The sequence below is a fragment of the Spermophilus citellus genome (genome assembly GCF_964194105.1).
Source record: "Spermophilus citellus genome assembly, chromosome: 3".
In the NCBI taxonomy this organism is placed as follows: domain Eukaryota; kingdom Metazoa; phylum Chordata; class Mammalia; order Rodentia; family Sciuridae; genus Spermophilus; species Spermophilus citellus.
Window position 1 is genome coordinate 162,956,622 of NC_138184.1, and position 27,837 is coordinate 162,984,458.

The 27,837-nt window shown below is 35.2% G+C and overlaps 1 protein-coding gene across 1 annotated transcript in view; it reads left to right on the forward strand.

Annotated features, from left to right (window-relative positions):
• Window positions 1–27,837, forward strand: part of ELAPOR2 (endosome-lysosome associated apoptosis and autophagy regulator family member 2) — a gene marked incomplete at both ends in the record, with an annotated part of 165,944 nt that overhangs the window by 107,404 nt on the left and 30,703 nt on the right. Inside the window, 12 exons of the mRNA XM_081286520.1 lie at window positions 1,927–2,074; window positions 5,247–5,333; window positions 7,595–7,700; window positions 8,718–8,870; window positions 9,464–9,552; window positions 17,658–17,838; window positions 18,340–18,468; window positions 22,504–22,594; window positions 23,405–23,507; window positions 25,097–25,234; window positions 26,711–26,974; window positions 27,644–27,817. Coding sequence (XP_081142646.1) covers window positions 1,927–2,074; window positions 5,247–5,333; window positions 7,595–7,700; window positions 8,718–8,870; window positions 9,464–9,552; window positions 17,658–17,838; window positions 18,340–18,468; window positions 22,504–22,594; window positions 23,405–23,507; window positions 25,097–25,234; window positions 26,711–26,974; window positions 27,644–27,817 — 1,663 coding nt within the window. The remainder of the gene's footprint in view (window positions 1–1,926; window positions 2,075–5,246; window positions 5,334–7,594; window positions 7,701–8,717; window positions 8,871–9,463; window positions 9,553–17,657; window positions 17,839–18,339; window positions 18,469–22,503; window positions 22,595–23,404; window positions 23,508–25,096; window positions 25,235–26,710; window positions 26,975–27,643; window positions 27,818–27,837) is intronic.

The following is a 27,837-nucleotide window of genomic DNA, read 5'->3' on the forward strand; positions in this document are numbered from 1 at the left end:
CTTGAAGCTTTACTTCTTAGTCTGTTGGCAGTGATCTAAGGATGCTGGACAATTATTTAGCTGTTCTAGACGATGTGTTTCCTTCTTTCCTTCCCTTCCTCTTTCTCTCCTTCTTACCTTCACTCTTCTTTTCAGCTCACTGTGCCAAACAACATTGATTTATCATACTCCGCTGATCATAATATTATTATTCTTTATGTTTAATTGTTAGTCTTTTTTTCCTGTAACACTGGAAACTAAGTTGTTTATAAAGAAAAGAGGTTTATTTAGCTCATAGTTCCAGAAGTCTAAGAGCATGGTGCTGGCATCTGCTTGGCATCTGAGGAGGGCTTCATACAATTTCAACTCAAGGCAGGAAATGAAAATGCATGTTGTCATATGCAAAGGAAGAAAAAGGGGCCAACCTCCTGAAATAGCGAGAAAAACATGAATTTATTCATGAGAGCTCAGATCCCATGACCCAACATTTATTTGTGGCTCTGCTACTTTTTTTAAAAATTGATTTTATTATTATTTTTTAAATTCACGACAACAGTAGAATGCATTGCAATCCTTATTACACATATAGAGCACAATTTAAGTTGGCTATTAATTTCAGTCTGGATCTGGCAGGGACAAACCACCTTCAAAACTTCTGCAATGTGTGTGCACACACTGTGTTTTAAATAAAATATTTCCTTAGAGAAGAGTACTAGTAGGATGTTACAAAACCTCAGATCTTTGTTTTGGTGATCAGAGGATATGGACACGGCTTCCTCATGTACCCTATGGAATAGTTTATTTATCAAAAAAATTCAATGATAAGCAGAAGTTTTTCAAAGTAGTGTCTTTTGGTATAATTTTCTCAATGTAAATTTCAGTTTGATATTGCTATGCTTTTTTTCCTTCTCTGCTCCTTTCCTTTTTCCCACCCACGTGATCTTATATTCTGTTTACTTTTTCTTTGGTTTGGTCATATAGGAGATTTAATTGTAAAGTCAAAAGAGTTCTTTGTATATTATGGACATGCATTCTTGTACATGTATATTTGTATAATATTTACTGTATATTAAGACAGATACATATATGTGTGTTTGTGATACTGCTTTCAAGTCTGTGGCTTTTGCTTTTTTATTTTCTTAATGATATTCTTTGATAACATGAAGGTTAAAATTTGAAAAAATAATAGTTTATCAATTTTATCTCTTACAGGTAGTTTTGTTATATCTTATGATATCTTTGCTAACACTGGGTTGTGAAGGCTAGAAATTGCAATATGTGTTCTTATCATAGTGTAGGTAGTTATTATACTTTTATAAGAGTGTAGTTACACCTATACTCTCATTTTTGTGCTATTGTCATGTATTTAGAAACATAATCTCTGAAATACAATGTTTGTTTTAAATAATCATTTGTCATTGACACAACCTCAAAAAGATTTAGGAACTCAAATGCCAACTCAGTTATTGATGAGTTTTCTTTCTTATGGTGTATAACTTTCTAAATGACTTAAAATATGAAAAAATTACACATTATATATTAATCTAAATATGTACAATCATGGTACTCTTTCTTCCTTTCCATAGATTTGCCGTGTGTGTGTATATGTTTATAAATAAAATTTAAGATGTTGTTTGAAAGAATAATTCCACTTAAGGCTACTGGGTTAGTGTTCGTCTTGTTGGTGATCAAATTTTTTTTTGGTGAAAAAATAGCAGCTTCATAGCAAATTGCTCAAATAACCTTCAATGATTTAGGAAGTTATGTACTATCAAGAAATTAACCTCCCCTCAGTAATGGAGTTGGCCTTAGAGCAGCTGAAAAAGCTCGGGGTGTTTTCTGCTGTGCTTTGCTGATGGAACTACTTTTGAATCTGGGGTATAGCTTTGTGACCTGAAGTGGTTTCTGAAAACTAACAGAAAATGCATCTTGGCTTTGTTTCCACAGCTCTTCTTGGATCCCTCGTGGAAACTACATAGAGTCTAATCGTGATGACTGTACGGTGTCTCTAATCTATGCTGTGCACCTTAAGAAGTCAGGCTATGTCTTCTTTGAGTACCAGTATGTCGACAACAACATCTTCTTTGAATTCTTCGTAAGACCTTTTATATTCTAGACTCCACTTTTTGAAAGGCATTCCTGTAAATTTCCCTTAATCTTTGTTGCACTCCATTTTATATGCCTTCTCCTTTTTGTGTGTGTAAGTGACCCTGTAAGTATTATAGGAAAAGTTAATTTTTTTTCTATAGCATTTGAGTTTATAGTTAATATTGTTTCTTTATTTTTGCACTCTCACCTTACAGTGTAATATTGGCTTGTTTTGCTTCTGGTTATACTCATTAGACAACTGGTTTAGACTGGGTGTGACAAATATTTTCCCCAAGATTCATTTTAACTTAATTTTTTATGGCTGAAAATGCTATTTTGTTAAAAATATATTTTGCCAATTTTAGTTTTTAATTAATTTTTTTCTCTTTATAGTTTCAAATATGTATATATACACAACTATACACATACATATATATTCTTTTTTTACTGATTAGAATTACTTAAATGTTTTCATGGGCAATTGTTTAAAAAAGAGAAATTACCATATTTTCTGATTCTGTGGATTTTTACAGTCCAAAGAAATTTATGAATTCGATAGTTGGTGCATTTGATCTTAAATAGGATTATAGAATATAGAATACTATGATAGACTAACAGAATAATGACTAGGGTTATGTAACTATTTTATGTAAACTGTACTTAATCTAGCAAATATTTATTGTGGCATGGACTCAAAACACTTGAGAAAATGTTTTCTGATTGACTTCTTATACCAATAGTGTGTGTTATAGTAGTAAATGGGAGAATATCTTGGAAAATGTTTTCATGCGCCAGATTTAAGGAACAAATGTATTAACAGTTCTGAAACAAATGTGTATTGTCATTGGTAATGGGTATTTTACATCAAAAGTTTGGTGGCAATAGATATTTTCCAGGAAACTATGAGCCTTAGATTTGAAGTCAAGAGACTCTGACTCTATCCTGCCTCTATAATTGTTAACTGTGTGTTCTTGAGCAATGGAATTAACTTTCCGGTCCTTGGCATTCCCTTGTGTGAGAGGACACTTGAAGGAGCCTCCTAGCACTAATATCCTTTGATGAGCTTAAAATGTTAAGCAGTGTTCAAACAGATTTATCTTTTAAGCTACATTTTGTTTGCAAAACTCTTCTCCTGGTAAATGATTTTCTATTTCTTGGGACATTTAAACAATATTGCTAAAACTAAAATAATGTTGAAAGGCAAGACAGTTATCTAATTGTTAAAATAAATGTGTATTTTTGTAGTTTAGTATACTCAATAAATCCCTTGAGAACTGTCAATAAGGGTACTCTTAGGGCATAATGTTTCATTACTTCCATTTCAATGGTGCCTCTGTTCTTTTGGTTTTAGTTTGAAAGGGGATGGGAAATTCATGCTCCTTTTATTGATGCTTCAGCTTTATAGGTTGCAATTTATTGACTCAGAGTGTTAATACCTCACAGTCATCATGCTCCTGGTTAATAGAAAAGAAGCATTTGAAGGCTGAAAGATATAGTTGTGCTCTGACAATTACACATGTGAGCATCATGTAATTTGAAGCATTCATCCCAACCAATTTTTAAAATGCTGAAACTGAAACCTAGAGAGAGTAAGTGATTGTACCAAGATTACACCTTTACTAGCTTCAGAAAGAGTAATGGAGCTCAGGTCATCTGAGCGGTGGTGGAACGTCAGGGTAACACATGATGTCTGCCTTCAGCTGTAAAAAGCTCTCAGCTTGTCTATATACTGCCCAACAGAGGAACATTCAGGACCCATGTCCTCCCCCGAATGAAAGAAGTATGAAAACAGTCAGTATGCTTATGATATAAATAAGACAAGAATTCAATTAAAGTAAATTTCCTGGGTAGCAGATATTCTCTGGTATTTAGATGGTAAAGGGATCCCTTTTCTCATAAGTAAGCCTTTAGAAAATATAACTTCTGGAGAAATTTTAATGTTTGTAAATTAGTCAGGAGGATGACCAAAGTAGCAAAACAATTTAGAGAGAGAGAGAGAGAGAGAGCCTTTTCTTTCTGCAGAAGTACAGATAATGAGATCTTATTTTAACTTGGCTCTGTTACTGACTACTTTGCAATACTGAAATGTTGACCTAACTTTTGGATACCTTTGTTTTCTACATAGACCTGAAAGAGTATTGTCCTAACTCTTAAGCATTTTGCAAGAACTGAGGGGAAAGGTCAAGGTTTTTGGTATTAAAAATTATCTGTAGTCATTTGAATTGGAATGGCAAATAATTAACATTTACACTGTGTTAGATTTTTTTGTTGCTGTGACCAAAATACCTGAAAGAACAACTTAGAATAGAAAATGTTTATTTAGGCTAATGGTTTCAAGGGTCTCAGTGGAGTGGTCCTGACTCCATTGTTGTAGCCCTGAGATGAGGCTGAACATCATGGCTGAAGGCCATGGTAGAGAAATGCTGCTCAGCTCATGGTGAGCAGGACACAACAAGAGCAAGGGAGGCTGTAGCAATGAAATATAAACCCCAAAATCACACCCGCCCAGACACACCCTTATTCCTGTGGTCACACCCTATCTGTCTACATTCCTCACCCAGATAGTCCTTTCAAAATATAAACAAATGAAATGGATTAATCTGCTGATTAGGTTACATCTCTCATAAAATAATTATCTCACCACTTGCATTAACAGGACTTCAGGGGGATTCCTCATATCCAAGCCATAACACCCCCAAATAACAATTTGGAACTTTCATTTTGGCTGTGGTCACTTAACCTGTACATTGAGTCCTGGGGAAATGAAAACAAAGCAGTCTTTACTTACTAACTTAAAATTTCACTGTCATGAATCCACATATCATCTTGTTTACTTTTGTACACTTGGACTTGCCTGGTAAATACAAGCTGCTAAAACATTTTGATAAGCTGGGTAGATTTTTTTGTAATGACTTTCAATGATAATTGTTTCCCCTCTCTCTCCTCATGGGCTAGTCTTTTTGTCTCAATGAGACGGTTCACTTAGAACTGCTCACCCATGTGTGCAGCTATCACTTTGTCTCCAGAGGTCTCTGGTGTGTTTAGTTGTTGAGAATTACTGGTGGCCACCATTATTTAGTATGTACAGAAAGACATTCTTGCAGCCTGTGCTGGACTATGGAATTTAGTGAAAGCCATTATTCCAGAATCTTTACTGAGACCCTGTGTTTAATCCACAGATTCAAAATGATCAGTGCCAGGAGATGGATACCACCACAGACAAGTGGGTAAAACTCACTGACAATGGAGAATGGGGCTCTCATTCTGTAAGTCTCTTTGTTTTTCCTTCTTCTTTTCTATTAATCCCATTCTCCTCCTTCCTTTTCCCAGTCTTTTCTAAGCATTCATTTTAAGAAAAGAAAAATAAATTTTTTTTATTAATTAAGATAATTTCCATTTAGGGAAGAAATCGCTCCTAAGTTTCATCAACTCATTTTTTTTTTATTTTTTAGGTTATATTTTCCTACATTTTCTTTTCTCCTTATATTTCTTTCTTTTTCTTTTCCCATCATATTTCGCCTTTCTTCCCTTTTCAAGAAAGAAATCTATTCAAAACCAATATACAAAATTGACAAAATCTAAAAGTATGTAAATTTTATAATGTGCCTGTTTCACACAATATGATCATTGTCACTTGTCATTGAAAAGATCTTTGAATTCCTTTCATCTGACCTTCTCTTCAGTGTCCCCTGCAAGTGATTTTCAAGCTTGTTTTGTTGGGCACTGTGCTTTCTCTATTGTTGGACAGCTCTCTGATTTTCACAAAATTCATCCACATTGGGCTTCAACCTGCTTCATATGTATTTGCCTCCAGTGGTCAAATTCTATTCTTTCAGTTACATTAAGTATAGTAACTACCTATTTCTTCACAGGGCATCTCTTTAAATATTTGAAGGCAGGATTACCAGATATGTGATTTGGTGAATCTGTTATTACTTGAGGCACTTACCCTTTGGAGTATGGCAGTATTTAAAATCTATTTCTGGCTTATAGTTGTATTTCTTTGAGTGATTTGCTTAATCTCTTAGCATCTGATTTTTTTTTTTCATTTCAGAAATAGGAGAAGTGTTGCTGAATTAAATGGGGTGATGTCTGGGAAGGGACTCATATAGTGCCTGTAATGTAGACTGAGTTATGTTTCAATGAATCCATTCTTGCCTTTTTGATTGTGGCAGTTGCCAAATCCTTGAATGATTAACACAGTGTACCCTTGCAGAGGTTTTCTTTTTATATGTATGTTTGAAAGTAATGTTGGTACCACTTAATATTCACTCATCTAAGCACCCAGTCAGCTGGGCTTTGAAAATACAGTAACCCTTGGCAACAGATATGCTTTCTTCACTTTTGATTACACGTGGAAAGTACTGAATCCACTTACTTCTCTAGCTCTCAGGCCTGATGAAGTAGTTGGGTTGATTAATTTTACATAGCTTGAATTTGACCAGCCAAAGAGTGCATACAAAAATAAAAGTAGCAAAAGACAAAACAAGAAACCCTCACTTGCCTGTATCAGCATGAAACTTAACAGAATATTAGTTTAATTTATAATTAGAAAAATTTTCCAGTGGCAAAGGGATCAAATACTAGACATAGTGTCACTGAGGTTCAGTTAATTGTAAGAGTTAAGTTATTCTATAAGAACAGACCTATTTTATTGCTATTGCAGTGTTGTTTTAAAGTAATTTAAAAAGCAAGCTGTATTAACCTATTTCTATTGCTATAACAATATGCCCAAGGTTGAGTACTTTATAAGGAAAAAAGGGTTATTTAGACTACAGTTTTAGAGGTTTCAGGGGCATGGTGGCAACATCTACTTGGCTTTTGTGGGGCATAATGATCACAGGATAGTGATTTACAGGAAGCCAGAGATTCCAGGGGAGATCCAGGATTGCCCTTTCATAACGGCTTAGTCTTGGAGGAACTAACTTGCTCTATGAAACAAGCAGTAATCTCTTTCTAGGACAGTGCTCCCAATGGTATAATTGCTTCCCATTTGCCCCACCTCTTAAAAGTTTCACTACCTCTTGACACCACCAAATTTCCAATGCATGAACCTTTAGGGGACACACTCAAGCCACATTCAGATCCTATACAAACCATAGCAGAAGCAAGCTTATTCTCTTGTTTGTTTTCAGAGCTTAAAGATGTACTTGTGAATGGCAGTCTATAAATATGCAAGTGGGCCGAGTGACTTTCACCCTTTACAATGAATCCTCTTTAAATATAAATATAAGACTTTATGTAATGGTTCGAAAGTCATTTTGCCTTTTTGTTCAGACATGAAGGGTTCTTCTTGTTTCTTAGTATATTTTGTGGATTGGCAGACTATTTTATTTTATTTTTTAAAGAAAATGTTGTCTTCAGAGCTGAGGTCAGAATTAACTATAGGCTTAAATTTGTTGGTTTTAAATTAATTGTGTTTCCTTATAATGCATAGAAAAGTATGTGAGTGAGAAGCTTTTGTGTGTGATTGGAATTGGAAACAGCTTGGCTTATCTGACCTGAGTGTGTTGTTTTTTTTGCACAGGTAATGCTGAAATCAGGCACAAACATACTGTACTGGAGAACTACAGGCATCCTTATGGGTTCTAAGGCTGTCAAGCCTGTCTTGGTGAAAAATATCACAATTGAAGGTATTTCACAGCATGCTGTTTTAGCAGTCATTTATCCAGTTTTATAGTTAAAATATTTATTTTAACCAGTACTGGCTGGCTCAAGGTGCATAGAATGAGAACTATATTAGGTATCATACAGGTCTAGAGACCCTGGTTTTAGTACTAGAAAATTCATTGATTCATAGTTTACTTTTTCCTTATACCTTTGAACTGAATTATTTAATCTGTGTAAAGACGTAAACATGATGATGATTTTACGTATCTGTAAATGAAGTTTCTCTCTTAATAGGAGACTATATTCATTCAATATCTACTGTGCCAGACTTTGAGCCTACTTGGGGAGTTAATAATCTGGTCACTGCTATATCCATAAAAATAATAATCTTGAAAACATCTCCACCAGACTGTTTCACTAAGCCTCTTGGGCTTCTCTGGACCATCTGGGTCATTTCTGGCCCAGGTGCACATCTAATAAACCCAACTATAGTTTATGCTCAACTAGAGGTACTTTTAATTAAAGTAGTGATTCTTCTTTATTAAAGTTTGGCTTATGTTTTACTGTGTTCTAATTGTGCTTGTTCCAGTGATGTTAACTAATTAGTCACACAGACATCTGCTGGCCAACACTGGAATTACAAACTGGAAGAGCAGCCATTTCTAGGCTCTTATAGGTTTTATCTGTTACTTAATAAATAGTGAAGAAAAAGGGAACAGGTCCCACAAAGAGCAGAGAATTGTAGGGGACCTTAGAGTTTATCCCATTCTGACATAGTAGATTTGTATTTGATGAATCATTTAATATGTTTACTCTACTTCAATAAAAATTCTTAAGGGTTTGCTGTACTAATTGTGTTTGATTCAGTAGATATCCCAGTTCTTTGCTTTCTTAGTGATGGATTAATGAAATAAAAGGATTGGGCTGAGCTTACTATTGATATTTCCCTCTCATTTCTGTGTAGAATCAGTATACAGGCACTGACTGACTTGCTGATGTGGGTCTTCCTTCCATGCCCTTTTTTTTTCATTTCCACACAGGGGTGGCTTACACTTCAGAATGTTTTCCATGCAAGCCAGGGACATTCAGCAACAGGCCAGGTTCATTCAACTGCCAGGTGTGTCCCAGAAACACCTATTCTGAGAAAGGGGCCAAAGAATGCATAAGGTGTAAAGAGGATGCCCAGTTTTCAGGTAGGGCTGGCTTATACTCTCTCTTCTTTATAAATTTATCTTGATCAAGTATACTGATCAAGTATACTGTCACAGACTAGCAATGGTGGGTCAGATGTCAATGTGCTAAAGAGAATCAATATTGAATGGAGAAAGACACATCTATCATTTCATCTCTTTCTATGTGGGTTCTCCCCCTTTGTCTATGTTTTTCTTTCAGTCCACACTCCATAGGTAAGAGCTATGGCTATGTTTATATCAATCTAACCCATGTTTTACTTTTAGATGATTTGTGGGCATAGATATATACTGAGAAACTTTTATTTTTTTCCAAATTTCCAGTATTCAATGATAATGAACAAAACATAATGTCTCCTGGGAGCACTATGATATTCTCCATGTATATCATGGATAGATTTATTACTCTAGAGAAAATTAAAATGTAGGCCTTTATTTTCTCTTGGTCTAGCTAATTCAACCTAAATTGCTTTGGTAAGATTACCTTTTATTTAACTTTTTTTAAATTTTGTTCTGATTTTTGCCTTTTCTTAGAGTCACAATGGACCATTTATGAATTTTGGGTTTTTTTTTTTTTATGTATGCATGCATTGCAGAGGAAGGATCCAGTGAGTGCACGGAGCGCCCACCCTGTACCACAAAAGACTATTTCCAGATCCATACTCCATGTGATGAAGATGGAAAGGTATCAGCAGTGTTCAGAAAAATCTATCCCATATTTATCCAACTGCTTCCCCAATTTGGACACACTCCAATTTGTTCATGAGGGAGATTTTATAGAGGATTTCTGAGTTTAGGTGTTGGAGCCTGCCTTCCTGGCTTTCATTTCCAAATCTGTTACTTATTAGTTCTGTGGGTACATGATTGGATGCCTCTAAATCTCAGTTTTTTCATCTGTAAAATGGGGTTGATATCAACACTGTGAGACTGCTATGAGAATACATGAGATATTCAGTATAAAGTTCCCAACCCAGTTCCTGGCATTTAGTGAGCCATGAATTAGTCCTATTTTTATTTTTTATTTTTTGGTACTAGGGATTGAACACAGGGGTGCTTTACCACTGAGCTACATCTCCAGTCCATTTTGATTTTTTATTTTTTAAAATTTTGAGACAGGGTCTCACTAAGTTGCTTAGGACCTCACTAAGTTACTGAGGCTGGCCTCAAACTTAAGATCCTCCTGCCTCATCCTTCCCAGTCACTGGGATTATAGACATGCACAACCACACCCAGCTGATGACTGCTATTTTTAACAGTTATATTTTTTTTCATAAGTAATGTCAGGAAGAAATCAGATTTCAAATGTGTATTACAACTCACTAGATGAAAATATCTTATAACTTCTATTTAATTATTTGGCTACTCAGAGGTTGTATTAATAAAAGCTACGTAGATGACTCACCATTCTCATAATTAAATAATTAACGTATACAATCCCACGTCAGAAGAGAAACTGAGATTAAAGTGGCTGCTAGGTAATGTTTCTTACATATTTGTACCTTTGAAATAATGACATGTTTTAAACTTACTTTGGAAAACACACATAATTGTCAGAAGAATTATTCCTCCCCCCCTCTTAATTTTTCATTCCCAAATTCGAATCTGTACTTTTTATATTTACATTGATTATCTTACCCTTAAATCTTTATTTTTTAAAAGGTCTCTTGTTTTGAATGCTTAAGACCAAATACATTCCAGTTTAGATTAGTGGAAACTTAAAATGGTAAGAAGTACAAATATCACTTTCAATTAGAACAGCGACTCAAACTAACAGCTGTTAATTGACAAGGAGTTGGAAAATAAGGTCTTGGTGGCCCTACACCAATGGCCGAGTAAGAGTACTTACTACTAGTGGATTGAAGAGTGATTTGGTACAGTATTTTTAGATGAACTTTTATTAGCTAAACTTAATAATAAGCCAGGCAAAGATAGTTTATTCTATGTAATCATTAATTCTGCATTACGGGGACTTGAATACATTCTAATATGCAAAAGGATTTTATCTGAGCTAACACAAAAAATATACAAAAGTCATATTTCCTATTTTAATAATGAGTACAGTGTCCATGATCAGCATGACAAAATCTAGTTGCTGTGGGCCTAACAGAAGTGAGAGCATATGTGAATGTATTGTATGTAGAATGCACTCGCACACACACTTGCCACTACATGCCCATGCATGTGAATTGTGTTTTCCCATTGAGTCTGGAGGAGCTCTAAACATGTTCTTTGTAGATTTTTATAGAACAAAATAGTTTACTAGAACTCTATAAATTCAGTGTTTTATTTTGTTTTGTTTTTAGAGAGACTTTAGACTTATTTTAAGATAAATGTTTCTGGCTTCAGAAGTATACAGGAAAGCAGTGGCTACAGTGCTAATATACAGATACACACACACACACACACACACACACACACTTAGATTATGGAAGTGAACAAATGAAAGTGCTAGAACAAACAAAAATAGAAAAAATCCTGAATTCCAGTTTCATATTTTTAAAAGGTATTCTGACTTTGCTGAGACCAGCCTAATGATTTGCCAGTAGTTTAAAGATGCTTCACATGTTGTACAACAAATGTTTGGTTTTCTTTGTCCTGTGATGCTCTCTTTGACCTCTCTTTCCCCTTTCTTGGAGAAGATCATCAAATTGATTAAATAGGAAAGCAGCTGTTGAGGTATATATATTCTGAATTTAGAATTTATAGGATATATGTTTCTGTATTTATTTTTAATCTTATTTCAAAATAAATTGCTTTCTGCCTATAGAAGAAATTTTTTTTCAGAAAAATGCTAATAGGTATTTGGAGTTATTCTAATCTTGATGCTCTCATTAAAATCCTAAACATGTGGAATGCCTACTCATTTATTTATTTAGTGAATCTATACCGAGCACTGGTTACACACAGAGTACTGGGTGATAAGGGCAGAGCTTAGGATAGAGAAAAATGTAGACATCTTCATAGATGTGGAGTTTTCTAACTTCAGTGTGCATCAGACTCACCTGGAGGGCTAAAATGCTTTTTTTGTGTTACAAAAAGAGTGATTCTGTCAAGCACATAGAAAGCATATACTCTTAAATATCACGAGAAGGTCTAAGATTTCCTGTCTATACTTGGAATTCCTACAGAATTTTTTGCATGCCTCTCTTGATACTTGGTAATCATTGGTTTGATAGAATTTTGAAATCAGATCACTATATTGCAAATTGACCATTTACTCCACTGATCTCTCAGCTTCCTATAGATAGAGAATGGTTCTTACTCATTAAAAAAAAAAAAAAATCTCTAAACTAGTATAATAATAGCTGGCACATAGGAGGTAGTGATACATGTTAAACAAATTGAACAAGAGACTTAGTAAATAAATGTTGATTATGTTGATTACCACTTTGTGTATTACATTCTGTCCTTTGGATAAAGCTTGAGAAAATTTTGACAAAATGGGCAAAATGTAGTGGAGAGAGGCCCGTATACTTTATATAAAATATGATTGAAGAAGCTGGGGCTATTTCTTTTAGTTGGGGAAAGACAGTAGGATGGAAGAATCATGTCCATCTTTGTGACATTTCTTACATGTCTTGCAGAGATTTGGTCTTTCTCAGGGGATACCCATGACATTTGTATTCCTCTTAGAAATGATGATGACAATAATTATAGTAATAGTAATGATAGCATTACTACCAAAAGACACTATCACTGTCATGTGCATGTTTATGCATGTACTCTCTTCATATCTGTGTGTCCACACATTCAAACATTTCCTCTAGTTGTTTATTTAAACAGTTGTGCACTTTAAACATTATTATACCCAGTTTGTTAATGAGGAAACTGCACACTGAGGTGAAGTTACTTCCCTAATGTAACAGCTAGAAAGTCTTAAGGTTGGAACTCTCACCCAGATTGTTTTCAAGTCCAGTGCTTTGTATCCCCTTTCATGCGTTTTATTTTAGATATTATAGCAGTTTGTGACCCTTTCTCATCACTATTAGTCTATAATCTCTTTTGGAGCAAACAACTTGTCTTATTAATATTTAAATCTCTCACTGTGCTTTGTTCTAATCTAGGTACAGAAAAAAATTCTAAATAGTTATTTTAAGCACGTAAGGGAAATATTAGAAAGAAGAAATATACTTTTTAATTTTATTTCATGAGTCAAATTTTGGGCTAAACAGGTGATCTTACAGAAGGTAAGCTCCAGCCAAAGGTAATAGTGTTCCAAGAGGCATAGTTGCCCACTCCTAAAATGACATGTCTTGTCAAATAGGGAACTTTTTATAAGGGTAGAAAAGCTCTTGGTAGGGAAGGATGGTTTAGAAGGAAGCCTTCTTAGAGGAGGTGTTTTAGTCACCTTTTTTACTATTCTGACTAAGGGACCTGGTCAGAACAACTATGGATAAAGAAAAGTTTATCTGGGAGCCACAGTTTCAGAGGTCTCAGTCCAAAAGTGGCTGGCTCCATTCCTTGGGGCTCAAGGTGAGCAGGACATCATGGTGGAAGAGTGTGGTGGAGGGAAGCAGCTCACATGATGTTCAGAAAGCAGAGAGAGAGACTCCACTTGTCAGATTACAAAAAAATATATACCCCAAGACGAGGCCCCCAATACCCATCTCCACCAGCCATACCCTACCCACCTTCAGTTATCACTCAGTTAATCCCCATCAAGGGATTAATTCACTGATTGGGTTAAGGCTTTTGTAACCTAATCATTTCTTCTCTAAATCTTCATGCATTGTCTCACACATGAGCTTTTGGAGGACACCTTACATACAAACTATGTAGACATCAGTTTACATGAACAACTGCTTTACCTTTGAGTTCAGGAAGTTTGTGGATCATAAGTTGCTAGTATTTTTGAATCAATTTGCCTTGTACTTTCTTTCCTTTTTTGTGATATCAAAGATAGCACAAATTATTGCAAATGCCCAAATATCTGTAACAGTACTTCTGAATGATCCTGTAGAGATAAGTGTAAGAGATATTTTAAAAATAGGGTATAAAAGGTTATGAGTATTTGATCTGACTTTGTTTACATAGGATTTAAGCAAGTTAAATATACCTGGAGCCTACGTTGCTTAATTAAGATGGTAGGGAAGCAATATGGTACTTCTCAGCAACCAAGGGTGTCTGAACTTGTTTAAAATAAAAATTTTAGTCTTTAAAAAATATAGAAATTTTAAAGAACAGCTTATTGAAAGAGAATTCTCACATAATGTATTTTGTCATTGGGCTGCAGTGCCTTGCCAGGGTAATTTCTCCTGCACAGGAGGGGATAAGCCTCCTGAGAAAACAGTCTGAAATAATTAGTGAAGAAATAAAAGACAGAGTGAAAGAATAGGTTTAAGGCAGAGCACCTGATAGGCCTAGCCCACATAGTAGCTGGAGCTACCAATTGAAAAATGGCTTGGATGGTTTATTTAAGAGGGTATATCAAAGGCAGGGATAAGGTTTCAGGGGTGGAATCTTGCTTCATAATGTCTTGCAGTCAACAGATTGATTGGCATGTTGGCAGGTTACACCCATCTCCGAGAGCTTGTGTGGCTACAGCAGGTCACCCCATCTCTGGTGCTGTGTGGGACCTGGCAGAGCTGAATAGGACTCACATGTATCTGGGCAATCTTACCAGCACGATTGCCACTGGAAGTTCCCAAATACCACATTTTCCTATTCAGTGGGCGTCCATGCACATTCGGTCCACACCACACATAATCCATGTAGGGCTCTTGACAGTATTTTAACCACTTAAAGTATGCAATATGGTGTTTTTAGTATATTTATCATTATCTAATTTAAAACATTTTCTTGCCTAAAGTTCTGATGTGAACCTCCAGTTAAATCCCTGTGTTGTCATTGAGGAAGATGACCACCAAGGTTGTCAAGAACTTAGAAAGAGAAGAAGGAGATAACCATATGGGAAAACAGAAAAGCAGCAAAGCTTTGTAGGAAAGGAATTCAGGTAGAGGCTTCCATGTAGCTAGGTAGACTGAGGATCTACTTTAAGCAGGCGTGAATGTTGAACATGATTTTGAAAGAGGAGTCAAATACAACCTGGCAGCATCTTGTGGGTCATTCAGGAGACAAATGGTGAATGCCTTTAGCAACTGGAAATATCAAGGTTTGAAAGAGGCAGGGAGGCCAGCATTAACTTGCTTGGCTGGCACCTCCTGTGCCAGAATAACCTGGAGCACAAGGCAGCTAGGTGAGTGGCCATGGGTAGACCCCTGTTAAAGCACATGTAATTCAGCTCCGATAAATGCAGCCAATCTATAAAGGGTTAGTACAAAGGAACATTTGAAAGAAGAAAACAGTTACTATGGGCAAATTCAGTCTCAAAAGTTGCATATATGTTAGTCCTCCTGGACTTGAACTTTACTTAATAAGGGAGCCAGTTTCCAATAGATTCCTCTGTGTGTGTGTGTGTGTGTGTGTGTGTGCATGCGTGTGCACGCACACGTGCATTTGTGTGTGTATTTTAAATTACAGAAATACACAGGGGCATTGTACCTCTTTTGTAATCTTTTTTTTAATATTATTTTTTTTATTGGTTGTTCACAACATTACAAAGCTCTTGACATATCATACTTCATACATTAGATTGAAGTGGGTTATGAACCCCCAATTTTACCCCAAATGCAGATTGCAGAATCACGTCGGTTACACATCCACTATTTTACATAATGCCCTATCTCTTTTGTAATCTTAATGGCAATCTGGTAAATTTTACTCTATTAGGGTTGTGATTTCACAAAAACATCTTATAATTATATATCATAGAATGAATTGTTGATTTTCACCTGCATTATAAGCCATCTGGTGTTAAGTGTCATTAATATTAATTATTGTCTTTCCTAGTCAGCTGAAGTTGAAAGCATCTGTTCCCATTAGAAACAGAGGCAGAGAATCAATCTGCCATGTGAGGCAAGGGGCTTTGTAAACAAAACTTTTGCTGCAGAGTCAAATGTAAAATTTGACTAATCAATATTTAAATGCTTAAAGGTAGTGCACATTTTCTAATTTGTAAAAATTTAGTTTACTTGCATTGGAAGTTATATGGTTAGCTGACTTCTCAAAATGGATTTTTACATCTTATTATTTTTATCTTTGCCAAACTGTCACTCCTTGACTAGTTCTACTTCATCATTTACCAGTTGTACATGGCTTTTGGGTGGGTTATTTAACAGCTATGATCTGGATTGTTTCCTCATTTCTAAATAATATACAAAGTGATTGTGAAGACTATATGGTGGTGCACAGTATCAACACCCATCCCCTGCATGTGGTTACCAACTATTCTCAACTGTATAGTAGCTCATGTTTTTATTAATGCTGAAATAAATCAGGAAATAAATGGACCAGAATTTGAAATTTATTGTTATTAAGCCAGAATTTTAAAAATCCAACCCTTGAAATGTAATGATGTTCCATTTTCTTAGAATCACTGAATTTTACATTGCCTTTCTGGAGGGAAGTTGAGAACCCATTATAGAGATAGTATGTAATTAACTTTTTTAGCTATTTAGGAAGCCCCAGCTGGAGTTGCCATTATTTTATAGATGGTAACAGAGGCCTTTTGGTGAAACGGCTGGTTAAAATTTATCATGATACAGTTATAAAGTGAATGTGAGAAAAGGGAGATACAAAAAAATATTGTTTACAATCATGTTGAGACATATAATTTTATAGCATTTTCTTAAGCATCCTTGTTCACTGGGCAATCTACTCTTCCTAATACTTGAGAATAAAATTGAGGGACCTAAGGGCTTACAATACATAATTTTCTACTAACTAGAAATAATTGTGGAAAATTGCTTTTAATTTTGATTCTTCTGGTTCAGTAGTAGACTTCCTATGGCAGAAGTTGTTTTAAAGGATTAAGAACATATTCAGCAGATTATTAGACATATGGGAGAAATGTTTAGTCTGATTTTCAAAAGCTATATTTTGTTATGAAAGAGTTTTTTTTTTATTTTTCTGTTTACATCAGAATACTTGTTTTCCCTGGAACATATCGATTTTGTTTTAGAAGAGCTAATTTGTTTGATATTTCTGGTTTCAAAGTGAGACTATCAAGTTTATGATAACAGCTTTTTGGGTTTGGCTGAGTTAGTTATTTTCTTATATCTTTTTTTGTATGGGGTGAGTGCAGGTGTGGAAGAGGATAAAGGATGGGGTTTAAAGGACTGTTCTCCCTGAGGGTAGAGGCTGTCTGAACCCTTAGGTTCAGAACACATAAAACAGGGCCTAGAAGCTCCAGAGAAAATAATTTAGCTATAGCTAGACAGACATCAAGTTATTGAAAAAGACTCAGAGAGCAACAAATATTTGTGAACCATTAGGATTGAAATAGGAAGTCTTTTCTATTCATTTTTCAAAATGATCTTTTGCCATCACTGTGTGCAAAGTATGATGTGATGTGCTGTGGTTAGAGGATAGGGAAAGTGCAGTGGAGGTCTCAGATGAGAAGATAAAATCACTGCATAGAAACCCACAGTTATTGAATAAGGTGAATGACTGGATAGAAGGGTAAGGACAATAATCAGGTTATCTATATTTTAAAAAGGGATTTCATCATGAGGAACTGCTGTGTATGTGGACCCTAAACTGCATATGTAGCTTAGGGTAAAAACAATCATAAGGAATGGTCATTTCTCCACCAAACTGCTTTTTCTGTTATTTTGTCATTGATATTTTAGATTTTCTTCAGCTAGCCCTTCTATTCTGCCACTGTTTTCCCATTTCCTAGGCTCCAGTATAATGTTTTTGTGATAATGTATGCTTGCTTACTTTTTATAGACGCAGATAATGTACAAGTGGATAGAACCCAAAATCTGCAGGGAAGATCTCACCGATGCTATTAGATTGCCCCCTTCTGGAGAGAAGAAAGATTGTCCACCTTGCAACCCTGGATTTTATAACAATGGTTCATCTTCTTGTCAACCCTGCCCTCCTGGGACCTTTTCAGATGGAACAAAGGGTAGGATGTCAGCGGTCCATGAGTTGAACCTGTAGCAAAATAAACTTGTTGGACTATTGTGACCTTATTCTAAATTGTTTTTATGGAAGAATTCTTTTAAGAGACAATTTTCTTATCTTATTGAGACCGAAGTAGATAATAGCATTGTGAAACCACAATGGCTTATTTAACATATGAAGTGATCTGTTTTAATGTCATGTTGTATGACACTCTCTCAATGGAATAAGTGTAAGTTATGTGTACACATACACTGCAGAACAGTATACTACTCTGCAAGCAAAAATGCCAAATATATACACATACCAACACATTCTACCCAGAATTTTTTCCAGATCACTTTTTAAAATTTACCAATTTCTAAGGAAATTGATGGACCAATCTCTCCCCTTTCCACCTCCCTCTCTGCTAATTATGATTTTGTGATGCTTAGAGGAATGAGAAGTTGTCCAGATGCAGTTTAATTGTTTTTTTTTTTCTTTTTGCCCCACTTGTCTTCTGTAGAATGTAGACCATGTCCAGCGGGAACGGAGCCGGCACTTGGGTTTGAATATAAATGGTGGAATGTCCTTCCTGGCAACATGAAAACTTCCTGTTTCAATGTTGGGAATTCCAAGTGTGATGGAATGAATGGTGAGTTCAGAGACACCATCTTGGCAGCAGATACCATTCTTTTATAGACTCAGCTCTTTAAAACATGCCAAATATAGGCACAAGGAACTTCAGTCTTATTCAGCTATGTGTCCATCTTCCAGGATTCACATTAAAACAGTAAATACAGGCAGATGACCTTCCTATAAAAAACATAAAATGCACCAGTTACCCCCTTTTCTGTACTTTTACTTTCTGCAGTTTCAGATACCTGCAGTAAGCAGTGGTCTAAAAATATCAAGTGGAAAATTACAGAAATAAACAATTTGGGAGTTTTAAATTGCATGCTATTCTAAGTAGCTGATGAAGTCTCACGCCATCATGCTGTGTCCCACCCAGGATGTGAATTATCCCTTTGTCTTGTTACAGTGCTGTTCAGCTATACAGTCTGTCCACTGGTTACTTGGTAGCCATCATAGTTAACAGAGCCACCGTGCAGGTGCCACATGTTTGTTCAAATAACTCTTTACGTAATATGGACAATTCAGGGATGCCAAAGAGAAGGTGCTGAGTAGTGATGCTGGCAGTTCAAATGTGCTTGAGAGAAGCCAGAAAGTGCTTCCTTTAGGTGAAAAGGTAAACATTCTCAACTAAGTAAGGAAAGAAAAATGTTGCATGCTGAGGTTGCTAAGATGTGAAATTGTGAAGGTAGAAAAAACTAAATTTGTTCTAGTATTGCTATTTTATTTCAAGCTGAAAAAATTACAGCTGCAGTGTATTATAAGTGCTCAGTTAAGATGGAAAGGCATTAAATTATGGTGCTCAGTTTTATCCAGTTTTAGACATCCACTGGGGTTCTTGGAACATGCCCTGAGCATGTATTAGTTTTGCATTTTTTTGGAGTCAGTTTCAAAGTAGATATTGAAGATCACCATTTATGACTATAAATGCCAGTATAGAATTGCCAACGTAACAAAATCTGTGTTGTTTACCCTAAAGAGGAATATGTCAGCATCTCTGTCTTTGGCTCAATACTGTGCCATGGTAAAGGATTTATGATCTCAAATTCCCTTAACCATAGAGTCTGTGAGTGTGTTAATTAAATACGTATGATCCCCACTAATCAAAAACTTGAAAATGTGGCTGAGTTCTGTAGGACTGTTATTCAATATTATTGTTTCCATAGTGTTTGTTGGTTGAATGAATCACATTATCAACCTATGTATTTTTAAACTTGACACTAGAGACTGGTACTAAAAATACCAGGGCTTTACACTGAAATGCATTCTTTAATTTTATCAGTTCATTAATATTTTTTATCAGCTTTCCTTTCTCCATATTATACTTGTTTATTATGTAAACACACATACATGCACACTCACACAAGGCACACTTTTTAAATGCATATGCTTTAAGTTAGTACCTTGCCAAATAAACACATTTGGGATGTAGGAAGTGATATGTACACATGGATAGTGAGATTGGCAAATAATATGTCTTTAAATAATATTGATTAAACAGATGAGTGAAAGAGGGAAAGATAAGACCTTAATATATCAAATGTGAAAATTCCTCTTTTTAAACCAATAATCCCAGTTTTAGGAATTTATCCTGAGCGGGGTGCGGGGGGGATATCACAATTATTATCTGGCCATGAAGGTTTATGTTCCTAAAATATGTGCTGTGATTGAATTCTAAGTATATGAAGTTAAAACCTATTGAAAAAATAAAATCGGGAGGACCAGAGTATTGAATGAACTATAAAAGGACTAAGGTGTGTGTGTGTGTGTGTGTGTGTGTGTGTGTGTGTGTGTTGTGTATTTACTTGGTGGATGAGATTACATGGAACTTTTATGTGATCTTACCAAGGCTTTACTCTAGCTCTCCATGACAATATTGATTTACTTGCTTACTCTTTTACTTAGAAGGTATATTTTTTATATTTCCATTAAGTTTTAGAAATGTTAAATTATTTTAAAAGCATGAAGCTCTGTTGTACTAGTGTGTGATAACGAAATAGTAAACAGTAAAGAATACAAAGATACAAGGTGGAGTATGTTTCTGTGCTGTCATAGCATCAACCTTGTGTGAGGAGCAGCACTCCGAGAAGGATCCAGTGAGAGGTGGATAGCCTGCCTGGTGGGACAGTTGCTGCCCATGGTGATGGAGTTAGAATGGGTGTGGTTTGACCGACTTGACTGTGTGGCTTGGAATGCTTTGAGGCTCATCATTCTCAGTATGAATTCTGCATAGTTTTAGAACAGATATGGAGAAGTAAATTTTTGTGTATGGGAATTATGTTTAAAAGGAATTCCAATGCAGTCATTATATGGATTCTATATAAAAAATAATTTGCAATCTGGTTCAAGAATTTTTAAATCCTATTTTCCAACTCAATAGTAACTTCTGGGGATTTATACCAAGGAAACAATGTGATGTAAAGAAAGAAATCATATCAAAAGATATTAATTTTAGTATTTATAAGAGGAAAAAGAGGCAAAAACTAAAATTTCAACAATGCAAGTATGGCTAAATAAATTATGTAATAACCATCTAACATTATTAAGTTATGAAAACTAGAAGAGGATTTTTAATGAGGAAATATTTTTGATATAATGATTTGAATATATAATGCTAAATGAAAAAAAAATCAGAAAATAAAATGGATTATATAGTAAGTCTTAGATGTATTAAAGAAAAGTATACAATAGAAAAATCACTGAGAGAAACACCAAAATATTGAGAATATAACTTGGGGTGGAAGGTTTCTATGAAGTATGAAATTACTTCGTTTATCTTTGGATCAGTTGGAATTCCAAAGAAAGAAGCTATAAATATTAGGATGATCAGTCCAAAGCACTTTTTAGGGAAACTTACATACTGAGTGTTACAACATAACTTCCCAAAGGCACAGTGAGTTTGGAAGGTTCTACCTAGGTTTTTCTACACTGAGGGTTAGGACAGAGTTTACAGGAGGGTTTGAGGAACTTGGCTTAGGGACAGGGCTGGTTTATTTCAGAGTTTTGAGCAACAGTGTCAACACTGTATCAGTGCTTGGGAATCATCACCACCTCTGGATTGGGTTCAAGCTTGCTGGAAAAACATGCATCTGGCCAGGTCATGGGATAGTCAAGGAATTCTGTATTTCTTGGTCAGTTCAGAGAGAACATGGAAAACCTGGAGGACTCTACAATAAGCAATATCTAAACACAAGAGATGTTTCCTCTCACAGTTATAGTAATCCCTTCCAAATACTGTTCTCTTGATATGTCTTTTAATCCTTCCTTTTCTTTGTCCTTTCCTGCTCTTCTGTCCTTCTTCGTGGCATTTCTGAATGTTAGGAGGCATTCTTAGGAAGCATTTGTGAAATCTTCCTTTTCACCCTCACCACACAATAGCAGTAAACCTAAAAGCCTCTCATATTATCTCCACTGCAGCCATGGGTATCTCTTCCACTGGACCAGTTTGTTTTATGGTTATTTAACTCTTAGCATTAGGAGTTGATTTCCTTTTTTTTTTCTTTTAACCACCTGAACCTTTAGATAGCAGAACAATGAGCACTTAGAAGCAGTAGATTAGTATATATTATTTAAAAGACTAGCTTGATTGAGGTCTATTTAACATGCTACCTTTCTATAACTGTTGATTATGTGTTTCAAAAACTACTGAATCACCAATCTAGCACTAATATAAATCCTTAGTTTCTTTCTCTTACTTCTTGAAGTAGTGATTATTGACATTGATTACTATAGACTAAGATTTTCTATCTCAGTGTATTAGAATGAATAAAGACTGTTTAGTTTTTTTTAAAATCATGCTTCAGTGAGAAAACTATTGTTGGTTTTACCATTAGATAATTTTATGCAGAACAGTACATTCATAAAATCTTTATTGGTATCTACGAGTTTCCCTATGTATGCAATTTACAATTGACTTAAAAACAGGGAATTCTTTTGGAGTATTTCTAACTTTGAACATAAACACTAATTTCCTTGTAACTTTTACCTTAAATAAAATGATTTTTGAGTATCATTAATGGAATTTTTACTAATAAAAGTGGCTTTTTTAAATTCACAGGTTGGGAGGTGGCTGGAGATCATATCCAGAGTGGAGCTGGAGGTTCTGATAATGATTACCTGATCTTAAACTTGCATATTCCAGGATTTAAGTAAGGAAAAACAATTCTGATTCCTTTCTGTAAGAATCTTCACACTTGCTTCCCTCTAGAAATATGGCTGCCATTATTGCATATATTAGTATTGCAAATCTTAGTAAAAATAAGCTGTCACAGAATTATGTATTAAATTTAGGAATATCTGTAGTCAGTGACTGAGAAACTACAAATGTTTAGTTGTGTGTTGCTGGAGTGAAGCTAAAAATTTTTAGAATAATACATTAAAAGCTATAATAACCATTATTCTTGGATGCTTAATGAAGAATCTTAGCCTAAATTGTTTGCAGGAATATTTTTTGGTTTATTTATTTATTTTCTCAGTTCTACCTTTAAAGGAAGATGTTACAAATTGATTAATCTCATTTTGCTTTAGTCCCCCTTGTTGAGATTTCCCTGTAGAGGTCTTTATTTTTTTAAATAATTTTTTATACCTTTACTTTATTTATTGATTTTTACGTGGTGCTGAGGATTGAACCCAGGGCCTTGCACGTGCTAGGTGAGCGCTGTACCGCTGAGCCACAATCCCAGCCCTAAGAGGTCTTTATTCTTGCTTTAGGATCAGTGGGAGCATAGACAGCAGGAAATGCAGGCATATTTTCATGGCTGTGTAGACTTCACCTTAGAACAAGGTGGGTGGACTTGCAGAATCTGAGTGAGGAAGAAGTTGTGCTTTGGAGGAAGCTATAGAATAGGGAAAGAGAAGAACTACGTAGTTTTCAACTTAACAGGAAAAGTTGCTTACTTTTGTTGTAAAATTATATTTAGGACATAATGTAAACATTGCAATTTTAATCTGTCAAATAGACCACCAACATCTATGACTGGAGCCACAGGTTCTGAACTAGGAAGAATAACCTTTGTCTTTGAGACCCTCTGTTCGGCGGACTGTGTCCTGTACTTCATGGTGGTAAGTCGAAGAGAAGCTTTCAAAGGCAGATTTCAGAATTTATCATTCATTCTTTCAAGTATGAATTTCCTTATGCAAGTTGGAATGAGAATCCTATTGTTCTGGATATTCTTAGAGGTTTCTAGAAAACATTTAAACATGTTTAAAGAAGTCATTAAGAATTGTGCAAAATAGAAATGAATTACAGTAGAGGGGGTAGAGAGAGAAGAGGGGAGGGGAAGGAGGGAAGGGGGGATAGTAGAGGATAGGAAAGGCAGCAGAATACAACAGACACTAGTATGGCAATATGTAAATCAGTGGATGTGTAACCGATGTGATTCTGCAAGCTGTATACGGGGTAAAGATGGGAGTTCATAACCCACTTGAATCAAAGTGTGAAATATGATATGTCAAGAACTATGTAATGTTTTGAACAACCAACAATAAAAATTTTAAAAAAGTAATATATGAAAAAAAAAAGAAAACATTTATTCCTCCTGGGGAGAAATAAGTGAAGAGGCCCAGGTGACTGATAAAGTCCAGGGAATATTAACCTGTAGAAAATTCCTTTGTAAAAATATGCACCAACAGAATGAAAATTCTCCCTTAATTACCAGTCAGCAATTTAAACTCTTAGGAAGGAGAAGTGTATTAATAAGTAAGAGCAGAAAATAATGAAGGTGTGGAGCATTGGGAAAAAAAGAAAAATTTTCTTATTAAATTTAACACATTTAGAAAAAGGACTTTATTATCCACATGTCATAATTTTGCCTGTTTCTTTTCTTACTCCCAGCTTGAGAAAAGTAACAATTCAAAACTCACCAATACCTCAAATGGATTTTAGGAAATTGCTGGCTAAGATTTTAACACTACTTTTTTGGGGCAGTACTGGCAATTAAACACAGGAGCATGTAACCATGAGCAACACCCTCAGTGATTTTCATTTTTTTATTTTGAGGTAGGGTCTTGCTAAATTGCCAAGGATGATATCATTTGCAAGCCTCCTGCCTCAGCCTCTCAAGTTGCGGGATTACATCTGTGCATCATGGCATCTGGCTTAACAGTACATTTAAATAGTGACTTCATAGATCTGCTCTGTTTTTGTTTGTGCTTTTCCTCAGCAACCCTTTATTAACTAGTTAATAATCATTAACGACTTCCCCCATGATATGCAAGATATGTGGAGATTTGAATGTTTTGTGATTACTAGCTACTTAAATGGAGACTAATTTATTCTGAAAAAAATATTGATTTTATAGCAGTAAAATAAATTATGGATGATCTTCAATACATCATCTATTTACCACAAATAACCAATAGGTCTTCAGTTATTCTGGTGCTATTCCTTTATTTCTATAATCTGTTAGATGGTGCCATTGCTGAAATTCAAACTATTGTCTTTCAACTAGACTGTCAATAATCTCCTACTTTGCTGTTATGTCTACTCTATCATCTATGCTGCTGTCAAAATTAAAATGCAAATTTCCAGGCCCTATTCTAGACTTACAGGAGCTCTGTGGAAGAGACATAGCAGTCTATATTTGTAAGGTATACTATATGTCTATTAATACTGAGTTTGTGCTTTATTTTATATTTTTCCACTCTTTTAGGATATTAATAGAAAAAGTACCAATGTGGTGGAATCATGGGGTGGAACCAAAGAAAAACAAGCATACACCCACATCATCTTCAAGAATGCCACATTTACATTTACATGGGCATTCCAGAGAACTAATCAAGGTCAAGATGTAAGTTCCAAACACTCTTTTTTTAAAAAACATAAAGATGGTGCCCCCTTGTGGAGATGTACACAAAGAGATCACGCAAATATGGATGAAAAAGACTTAGATTTTTATTCATGTGGAATCAGTCATCTGGCTAAGTAATGGATTGGTGTAAAAATGGGTAACTTATTTTATCTTTTGAGAGTAAGAATGTCTGAAATGTAATAACAATATTTCTTTGAATTATTCTGAATTCTGAAGTAATTATAGTTGCTTAAAGCTTAAGAGAAAATCTAATTGTGTAGCTATTTAAAAACTTGTCTCTATTAAAGCTTTCTGAGATTTTGAGAAGGTTGGTAACTGTCTTCTTTGTCTGAATTATCTGGTGCTGTTTGATTTTTCTATGATGTTATCTCTTAGGGAATGTGTCAGTACACATAATTGGGTTAACACACAAGATCATTTCCTTTTTTGTACTTTTCTGGCTAGATAGACCTCATTCCCCCCTGCCCTAAGTAAATTCCATTGTGTGTTTTGATGGTAGTAGGATTGTTATTTTTTTGTGGGTCTTCGTACATATGACCTTAGCAGGATGAGAACAAGGTGAATATCTTGTTCAGAAATGGCCTTAATGCTATGGCGGCAAATTAGTGCATTTTCTGTCTTCCCTTGAGGCTTCCAGTGGGAACCTATTCTCCAGATTTTACCTGATTCCACTTGTTCTTCAGGAGGGTTCAGATCACCATCTTGTGGGTCATGAACATGTGATGGGATCTTACTTCTTTCTTCACTTCTTTTCTATCTTTGCCTAGCCCCCCCCCCAAAAAAAAAAGAAAAGAAAAAAAAAAGCCATTTGGATAAACATTATTCCACTAGAGTTAAGTTCACTTCTTGATGAAAACCAGATCTTAATTAACCCAATATCACAAGAAGGAAAATATAGTAAGATCCAGGATCTTGCTCCCTATTTCATATCCTTTCAGCAGAAATAAATATACCTTTATGAGAAAAAACACTAGAGAAGAGAAGGAAAGCTGAAAGGAGTGATGTGATTTTATCAGTATTACACAGCTAGTGTCTGAGTGGGGACCAGAGGTCCTAATCTTCCAGGATTTTCTGTTCCCTAGTCTATTGTTTTTCTACCCTACCTCAGTGTGTCACTAGATTTAGACTTAGACCTGAATAAACAATGATGAGAGAAAAGTTGTTCCTTTGCTAAAATTCAGCAGTTCTTCCAAACATAAAGGTCTATAAATATGCTCAAGCTTATACCAAATACGACATATCTCATGTCAATTGTGGTGAGACTCCAAGTTTCCAAATTCAAGATTTAGGATTTTTTAAAAAAGAAGAACCAAATAAGAGTGATATTAATTCATTGTCAATTACAAACTATTAGGTTGGAACACTCAGTTGTTTTGGTGATATCAACATAAAATGTAATCTAGTTATACAACTAAGCTCCAAGGCAGAAGTCATTACTTTCTGCTTTCTTTTTAGAATAGACGGTTCATCAATGACATGGTGAAGATCTATTCTATCATAGCCACTAATGCAGTTGATGGGGTGGCGTCTTCATGCCGTGCCTGTGCCCTTGGTTCTGAACAGTCGGGCTCATCGTGTGTCCCCTGCCCCCCAGGCCACTACATTGAGAAAGAAACCAACCAGTGCAAGGAGTGTCCACCTGACACCTACCTGTCCATACATCAGGTCTATGGCAAGGAGGCTTGTATTCCCTGTGGGCCTGGGAGTAAAAGCACTCAGGTAAGTAGGCATATTTTAATAGGTCAACTCAAGCATTCCCCTTAATGTTTCTCTAGAAGTTATAACGTTGCTATTTATTCTGGGAAAAAAAAAGAGGGTTTTAATTCCCTTTCCTGTTTGCTCTCTTTTTATGTTTATGCAGCACTGAATGCGTGCTATGAATGGGCTGGTTACTAAGAACTTAAAATGTTAAGCAGAGAACTCAAATAAGAAATGTTTTCCAAAAAATGTTAGAATTGATTTCTTATGCATTATTAAGGTAGAGCACATAAAATACTTTTGTAGGTTGGCTGTAGGAATTATCTGAGATGTAGAAAGTGTATCTTACAACATTTAAAGTACAGGTTAATGTTATATTACAGATGGAAGTGAAAGTAGTTTTAAATTGGCATAACAGGAAATTTTTACTATTTCTTAAAGTACCTTCCTATAAGAAACTTATTTAAGAATAACTTTACTCTGACTTTAAAAGAATCTGAGGCCTCTAAACTCTGCCTAGAAAAATTTACAATGTAGAAATTTTCTGTATTAGGATGGTAAAACATAACAAAGCCAAAATTACTGAAATAGTTTTTATACCTAGAACTTTTAAGGACACATTTTTAGTAGTAGTTAATACTTTCTTTATTTCAATATTGTTTCTTTGTGTTTTGTTCTCTTTAAATAAAGGATCACTCAGTTTGCTATAGCGACTGCTTTTTCTACCATGAAAAAGAAAATCAGAGTTTGCATTATGACTTCAGCAACCTCAGCAGCGTGGGTTCCTTAATGAATGGGCCCAGCTTCACCTCCAAAGGAACAAAATATTTCCATTTCTTCAATATTAGTTTATGTGGGCATGAGGTGAGTTTTAGATATCAAGA